This window comes from Pinus tabuliformis, chromosome 1_2 (genome assembly GCF_031772625.1).
Source record: "Pinus tabuliformis cultivar Carrire ecotype Pingquan chromosome 1_2, CPIR1, whole genome shotgun sequence".
In the NCBI taxonomy this organism is placed as follows: domain Eukaryota; kingdom Viridiplantae; phylum Streptophyta; class Pinopsida; order Pinales; family Pinaceae; genus Pinus; species Pinus tabuliformis.
In genome coordinates this window covers 1,291,755,470-1,291,764,348 of record NC_142298.1, presented here as the reverse complement: position 1 = coordinate 1,291,764,348, position 8,879 = coordinate 1,291,755,470, and the positions used below count along the sequence as shown (strand labels likewise).

Genomic DNA, 8,879 nt, shown 5'->3' with positions numbered 1-8,879 from the left:
TAGTTATTTATATATGAATGCTTGAATGCTTGAGCTATCATTTGGCACTTCTGTATGGTGATATCTATTTATTTATGCTTTAATATGAGTAACTTATTATGCGATATGTTTTTTACAATTGTTTCGTCTAAAATTTTATACAAAATGGTTTATCTTTATTGAATTCTTTTCTCATAACAGTTGAATGATCTTTATTACCAATTGCCATTTGAAATCATTTTAGATCGCATAACTGAAAGATTAAATCCCAGGTTAGTTTTAGATTTAGATGTTTCTGTTCATTAGACTACAATTACATTATATTTAGAATAAAAGCATTTTACTTAGAAATCATTAGGAAATAAATATCAATTCTCAACACACACACACATAAATTGGGAAACTGGTCCCATATCCCCAGTCAGACCCACTATACCAAACGGAAAAGGAGTTGCTAACCAAGATCCAGACCGGGTGGGTATCCCCCTTGTTGTAGACCCGATTTGTGGGGCTTCAACATATTTGGCGCTAGAAGGAGGGCATCGAATGGTGAATGGAAAGTAAATCTAAATACCATTATGAGAGTAAATCACCCTCACCATCTCCCCCAACTTCCCCATCGCATTTAGAATCTTTAAATCTTGAGCAAGAAGTCGATAAAACAACAACCACTACCACAAACCCAAACATTTCAGAGAAATCTACTATAGAACCTCCTGAAGTCAAATCTTTGATCCATAAAATTCAACGATTTTCTATATCACCCCAAAGATCTAAAAAATCTCAAGGTAGTGTGACTTCGCAATATAACCCTGCTCATCCTCTTACCAGATTGAAGAGCGAAAAGTTTGGTATTGAACCAGCCGAGTTACCTCTACCTACAAGGAAGAGAGTAAGGAAATCACCTAAAGGGTCTGATAGTGAGACTCTTTCATCATCATCATCCATCTCAACCTCTGCATCGTGAAGTCAACCATCCACCCCTCCACTTCAGATAATTGTCCACCGGTCCAGTGGAACTTCCACATCTCCTTCTCAATCATCTGGAACTGTAATATCCTCATCTTCCCAACTGCAGGGATCATCTTCTGCGCTTTCCTCTGTTAGTAGTTCAAAAATGGCGCAAACTCCATGGAATAACCCAGGGGCAGTCTTAATGCCTGTGCCCTTGAGTCAAATACCAGCCCATCCTGAAAATGGCTGCCTAAGTTTAATCCTGAAGTAGGCATGCTAGTAGAAGAACATATTAACAACTTTATGTTATCTATAAATCTCAATGGGGTTACTAATGAAGATGCTGTTGTCCGGCTCTTTCCTTACACTTTGCAAGGAGCAGCCGGATCATGGTATTTCTCATTACCATCCGGATCTATTACTAGTTGGGATATTTTCCAAGAACAATTCTTGACTAAGTTCGGTGATGACAGGTCTACTGCGACATTGATCAATGACCTATCTAACCTTAGGGCTGAGTCAAAGGAACCTATCAAAGATTTTAACTCATGTTTCAATAAACTATTGAACAAAATTCCTACCACTTCCAAGCCTAGCGAAGAAGTTCGAAGTGAATGGTACATATCTGCTTTACCATCAAACATAGCAATCTTCATTGATAGGGCTAACAAAACAACTTTAGCTGACAATATGAAGGAAGCAATAGCAGTAGAGAAATGTATCATAGCCTTAGAAAAGAAAAACATTGTTGATGAACGAAAATCTAAGAAGGTTACTTTTAAAGAAGATCCAAAGAAAAAATCGAAAGACCCATTCAATTTAGAAGGATTGCAGAAAGTTCTGAAAGCCATGTCTAACGAAATGGTTGACATTAAGAAACAACTAGCAGAAACTTCTTCTAAAAATCCATACAAGCCTTATAGAAGAAATCCTTCAATTGATTCAAATCCTCCCAATGCTATTACAAATGCTGAATCAAAAGAAGAAGAGGAAATTGCTAACGAAGAGCCTACCGATGAAGAAGAAGTTGTAGAAGTACAAGGTATGTGGGATTTCATCCTACTAGATGAAGAGGATCAAGAGGCATCACCAGTCAGTACTAGAAGTGGAAATGAACTCGATCCTCCTCAACCTACTCCTAAGCTGAACAGCGTAAGCTCAATGACCAAGGATAAAGTCGCAACTAAGAAAACGTCAAGCAAAGCGACTCAAACAAGCCCAGTCCAAACAGATTCACCAACTCCATCTAAAACGTTGATTGTTTCTGATGAGATGGAGTATAATATCATAGAAGACATGAAGAAAACTAGGGCTAACATCACTTTTTATGAATTGAGCAAGTTAAAACACCAGCAAAAGATACTTTTGAAAGAGTTACACGTAGTACCAGTTGCACCTCTTCACGCCGCTGTAATCTCACAAGCTTCCCATGAGATGGGAATACCTCGAACTACTGTGACTAATAAAGTTGATCGAAACGATATCGCTTGAATTGGAGGAAGGTCAAGATCTCATACTCCCCCATTTCTTCTTACTTACAAAGTTTTCAACAAAAGTTTGCATAATTGTTTAGTGGATTCAGGAGCTTCATCTAATATCTTACCTAAATCAATATGTGCAAAGTTGAACAGTCAACCTCAAAATTTAGCAGTATGCATAGTTCAGTTGGACCGATCACAAGTTGAAGTGATTGGTGAATTAAATCAGGTTACCATAAGGCTGTCATCTAATCTGAAGGTATGTCAAGTTATCGACATTTTAGCTGCAGATATTCCAGAATTTTATGGCTTAATTCTTAGCAAAGATTGTTCTGAAAATCTTCATGGATATTTTGCAACTAATTGGTCGCATATGTGGCTCCCTTACAATGGTAAACCAAATCAAATAAAGGTTGAGTGAGAAAGACATCAAAAATACATAGTAACAGAATTGGAAGGAGAAAATGAACCTGTAGCATACAAAAACAACATAATTGGAAACTATTCTCTTGATTCCTTCTAAGGAAATTTTAATGCTCATAATTCACCTTACTTAGAACATTCTGTTTTATCTCAGGTGGAAAATTTTTCTCAAATAGATAGTTTTAAATGTATTTTTCTTTTGTAGGCTAAGATGGTGCTCATTCTATTACTTCGATCAAAAAGAACATTACATCAGTTCATAAAACAGTATCTGCCCGCCCTCTAGGGGAAACCGGGTCATATTTCCATCTGTAATTCTTAATAGCAGCCCAAAAAAAATATGTCCACAGTCTGATGGAATTTGCTAAATAAACTATGCAGTCCTGAAACTTACTAAAACTATTACAAAAGCTACTGCTTTGTATGATATGCATTCTCCTATCTTTGACAAAAACAAAGCTATAACCACAAAAATTTTTGCAAGTTCTAAACATATCTTGAGTTATTCATGGTCTTCCGCAGGTTGCTGCAACGCCTCTTCCGCTTGCTCCGGCTGGTCCCGAGTTAGCATTTGCTGGATGGTGTTCAGTTTCTCCTCCATCCTCATCATGGCTTCGTCCTGTTTCAGCATGGCTACTCGCAGAAAACTCAGTTCCCGACGGATGTCAGGGCCTCCCTTAGCCAAATTCACCATTTCCTTCGCCACTTGCAGCAACGCCTTGGCCAGGATTCCCTTCATCACCCAGTAGAGGTGAAGGGACTGTTTATATAAGGACATGCGTCCTCTGGTTTGACCCGGGTCGTGCAGCAGGAAAGTCCAGTCTTCTAATTCCTCATCTGACTGATCTTGGGTGGCTTCCTCTTCAAGCCTCTGCATTACCTTGCGAACCGCCTGGTTGGAAAGGCGAAGGAAAGCCTGTTCGGCTTTGCGCACACGGTCCGTAGCAGTCTCTTTCGGCTTCCTGTTCCTTCCCGGCCCCCGCCTGGAAGTTTCCCCAGCCTCCTTTCCATGCCCCTTTCGACCACGGGCTCTCTTGCTGGCCCGGTCATCTCCTTTGTCAGCAACGGTTCCGCGCTTCCTCAACCCATAACGCCGAATCATCATATCCTCAGCACCCGCAGGGTTCTCGATCACCTGCTCGGTTCCTTCCTCAACCAGGTGCTCGTGTTGACGTCCGCTGTCCTTAGCCGCGTCCGGGGCGATGTCTTCCTCCGAGTCGTCCTGTACCTCCCAAACAGAGAAGGAAGGCTCCTCCTGCATGAGGTTCTTGCCCTTTCTATCACTGGTTTCCTCCCCTACGCCCTGATGCTCCATCGCCTGTCGCTGCCTCTGCCTAGTCTCCATAATTCCCAGGGGATCGTCCCTCTTCAATCCCTGGTCTCCAGGACTGTTCGCTGCTGTTTTATGCCTCTCAATGGAGCCCGCCCCTCTTGCCCGGATGATGAACTCTCGCAATTCCTTCACCATCAACCCGCTTCGATTATATAGAGTATTCTTTGCCGCGGGGACGCAGAAGATACCGGTTATCGAATGCCGCCGGTCATTCTCCGGTGAACCACTCCTCCCTGCCATCTTATCATTACTCATTCCCTCTGCTGTGAATCCTGACGAGCCGCCTCCATCTCCAGTCATAGTTCGGGCATTTATAACCTTGCGTTGAGTGAACTTATTCCCAACCGCTTCACCTGCCACCGTAGTACTGTCGCCCCGATCTAAGTCCTTCGTCCTGCTGTCTGGCATGATGCTTTTGACAAATCCCGATTGCATCCTAATCTTACATCTGGCTCTCCACAACTCCCTATTAATCCGACCCGCTGGACCGCGCATTATCCTCCGTGGCTTGAACATGATCCACCTTGATGAGGTCTGCCAGCTCCTTCCACTCCTGATTACCTTCTATGGCTCTCCACTGGCTGTCAATTGAACTACCACGTCCATTGCAGCCCCAATTCGCCAACCAGTCTGCAGCCTGATTCCCTTTTCGACGCACATGGCTTATGATGCTGTAGTCTATACGTTTAATCAAGCTGGCTATTTCTTGGACAATGCCTGCGGTCCTCCAGCTTTTGGTTACTTTCTCCCAACCTTGCCCATTGTTGAGTCTCCTCAACATGTCCACAGCCAACTGCGAATCCCCTGTAATTTCTAGGTTGGTATAGCCATTCCTAATGGCAATTCGTAAACCTTGGTGCAGGGCCCAAAACTCAGCCTCATTATTGGTCATTTGTCCCCCCCATTCGGCATAGATCCACCTAACTTGATTATTACTGTCTCTAAAGATCCCCCCAAATCCAGCTTCTCCCGGGTTGCCCTTCGAGGCCCCGTCAAAGTTAAGCTTGATAAATTGGTCCCTCGGGTACGAGAATTTCTCTGGACTCTGAGTTCTCATATCATTGCTGGCCGAACATTTATAGTGAACCATCTCCAGTTTTAAATTAAGTTTGTTCAGGATTTCTTGTTCTTCTGGAGTAGTCTTCCAGTCATCACTTTCCCATTTATCAACTAGGATGGTCTCCCTCGTATACTCTACCACCTGCGCCCAAACTACATCTGGAGTTTTAGCCACATTCTGGAATATCCTCCTATTCCGTTCTTTCCAGACCGTCCAAAGAATGAAAGTAGATATCAGGTTCCAAGCCCTCTGGACAACCCGGCAATGGAAGGTTTCCTTATTCCACTGAAAAATTGTATCTTTAAATTCTCTAGTGTTGAACCCTGGCTTATTGAACAATCGTTTAGTTGATATCCATAGTCTCTCAGCATATGGACATCGAACCAGCAGATGATCTCTATCCTCCTCGTCATTGTTGCACAGATAGCATTGTGAGGGGCCATTGAAACCCTTCTTACGGATACGATCCCATGTCAAAATTTTATTCTTTGTGGCTAGCCAGACAAAAATAGACACCTTAGGCCACCAATTGGCTTCCCATATAGATTTCCATTCCCAATTCCTGTCTCCTCCATTTTGTGACCCCATTAGAAAATAGGCCTCTTTGGTAGAGAAAGTCCCCTTCATTGAACTCCCCCACCGAAGGATATCTTGCCCATGGCGAACTCTGAGTTTCCTTGATCCCATTTCTTTCCGGTATGCATCTTGGAGATCAGAATTAAGACCCTGATCCCATTCTGTCGGTTCCTCCCAGACCCTCCAACCTTCCGACAGATCATTTTCCTTCCAATAATCCTTTACCTTCGGTCTGTTCCCTGCAATTTTATCACGGACTTGGAGAAGGATTTGAATGCTGTTCAGCCTTTCTCGTTGTTGCCAGCTATCTTCCCAGAAGTTTGCCTCTGACCCTCCTCTGATTTCCCAGAAAGTGTGCTTGTCAATCAGATCTCTGTTTTGAGAGGCTAATTCCCAAATAGTGGAGCCTCGGGGAATTTCTTGTAGTCTTATGATATCAACCGGTGAGTTGGGCATTCTATATTTGGTCCTCCAAATAGTTTTCCATAGATCACTTCCTCCACTAAGCCATCTCCACCATAGCTTGGCTCCCAGGACCTTGTTTAGAATTTCCGGGTCCCTTAATCCCAACCCTCCTTGTTCTTTTCTTTCGGTTAGTTGATTCCATGAGACCAAAGCCCATTTTTTCTTTTGATCAGCTCCACTCCATATGAATTTTCGGATAATTTCTCTGATTTTTGCACAAACCCCAGCAGGGGCAGCCATAATCGATAAAGGATAGATAGGGATAGCCTGAAGAACCGACTTAGCAAGAATAACTCTTCCTGCAATATTCAGAACTCTGAACGTCCAATTGGCAATCTTGTTATTAAGCTTGTCCAGCACTCCCTGCCAGTTTTTCAACTTTTTAGAAGTGAAGTCAAGGATATTGCCCAGGTATTTGGTGGGTAATTCCCCCCTTTTGAATCCAAGAATTCTGATTAGATGGGATCTGACCTGTTCTATTGTGTTGAAGATGAAGATGCAGGATTTATCTTTGTTGATTTCTAACCCCGAGGCAGCTGAAAATAGATCAAGGATCCTCCTTAGATTTTGGACTTCTCTTACCGTTGGTTCCCCAAACAGCATAATATCATCAACAAATTGTTGATGGGTCAGGGGCAAGTTATTTCCCCAAATTTGCAATCCTTTAATTCTATTTGCTGCTCTTTCTTGTTTGATGAATCTCCCTAGTCCTTCAGCAGCTAGGATAAATAAAAAAGGGGACAAGGGATCACCTTGACGAATCCCTCTGGAGGCGTTGAAAGTTTTTGAAGGACTTCCATTAACCAGGATAGAGAAATGAGGAGTGGATATCAGATTGTAGATCCAAGCAATCCATCTTTGGTGAAAACCAAATCTTTCCAGGACTGCAACAAGGTATTTCCAATTTAGTCTATCATATGCTTTGGATAAATCTAATTTTATCATCATACCTCTTTGCTTTTTAGCTTTCAAGGAATGGATCACCTCCTGAGTTACAACAAGACCATCAAGGATCTGCCTGCCTTCAACGAAACCCGTTTGTTCAGCCGAGATTAAGTTGTCTAAGAGAGGTTTTAATCTTTTAGCAATCAAGGACGTGATTATTTTGTAAATGACATTACAAAGAGCTATAGGTCTAAAGCCATTAGCCTCCTCCAGGTTGTCTCCCTTCGGAATAAGAGCATAAAAGGTAGAGTTAAGAGCTGGCCATACCTTTTGATTTATTCTTGATTCCTCAACAAGATCCAGAATTTCTTGTCCCAAGAAGTGCCAACCAGCCTGGTAAAAGTCCACAGTGAAGCCGTCCGGTCCAGGGGCTGTCCCTTTCTTCATTGCCTTCACAACTTCTTCCAGCTCCGCTAAGGTCACGGCCCTCATGAGCGCTTTATTTTGATCCTCAGTGACCAGTCTAGGGATAGCAGAGCATATCTCTTGTATGGCTCTCGTCCTGTCAACTGGAGGTTCAGTTAAAATTTCCTTATGGTGATCTGTCAAAACTTGTTCAATTTCATTCTGTTCAACCACTCTTTCCCCATTTCTGTCCTTAATTGATAGGATTCTGTTTCCCTGCCTGTGCTTGACCATGGCCTGGTGAAAGAATTTAGTGTTTCGTTCTCCCTCCCTTAGCCATTTTATCCTAGATTTTTGGCGCCAGAGGATCTCCTCTTGCTTCCTCCTCTCTTCCAATCTGCCGAGGATTACCCCTTCCTTGAGAATGCTTTCCTCCGTTCTTCCTTCCAGAATTATCTTCTGTTGGAGATCAGCCATTTCCCCTTCCAGATTCTGTTTATCCTCCAAAATGTTGCCAAATTCCTCCTTGTTCCATTTCTTGATTTTGCCTTTCAGCTCTCTCAATTTTAACTGGAACGTTTGCATTCTGCATCTGCCCTGACTAGTACTTTGTTTCCACCAATTCTCAACTTTCTTGATGAACTCTGGGTCCCTTAACCAGAAGGCTTCAAATCGGAAAGGCCTTTTCCCCTGGATCTTTTTGATGTCAATCTCTAATCGAATCGGCCAGTGGTCAGATCCCAGAGATGGAATGATCTTGGCCTCCACAAAAACATCTTTATTCATTATGGCTTCAGACACTAAAAATCTATCTAATCTGGAAGCAATTTGGTTTTTTCCTCCCCTTCTATTGTTCCAAGTGTATATCCCGTTAATGGTCTGGATATCCACTAGCCGGAGCTCTTCTATCATCTCATTAAATCTGTCCATATAGTGATCCCTCCTCCTTATCCCTCCTTTTTTCTCTTCCAAGGATCTGATCAGGTTGAAATCTCCACCAATAATCCAAGCAGCTTCAGGATAAAGATTACGGACCGATTTAACACCGTTGATGAACTGTTCCTTATTCCCAGGGGTCGGAGGGCCATAAACTCCTGAAATAACCACCTGGTGTTTGGTTCCCACAACCCTTCCCAGCCCAGAAAGGATTCCACTCATACTCACCCAGTTATCTATAGTAATGTCATTTGGGTTCCACAGGATTGCGAGTCCTCCTGCAAAGCCTATTGCATCTTGCCCCATCACTTGGTATGGTAATCTACTTTTTTCTATGATTTCTTCAAGTTGTTGAATCAAAATCTTTGTTTCCTGTAAGATCAGA

At 42.6% G+C, this 8,879-nt stretch overlaps 1 protein-coding gene across 1 annotated transcript in view; it reads right to left on the bottom strand.

The window, feature by feature from the left end:
* Window positions 1-4,636: 4,636 nt before the first annotated feature.
* LOC149210949 (uncharacterized) overlaps window positions 4,637-8,879 on the bottom strand; it is a 56,702-nt gene continuing 52,459 nt past the window's right edge. Inside the window, exons 3-4 of the mRNA XM_089399149.1 lie at window positions 6,851-8,866; window positions 4,637-6,631 (exon numbers count right to left, since the gene is read on the bottom strand). Of these exons, the coding sequence (XP_089255275.1) occupies window positions 4,637-6,631; window positions 6,851-8,866 (4,011 nt within the window). The remainder of the gene's footprint in view (window positions 6,632-6,850; window positions 8,867-8,879) is intronic.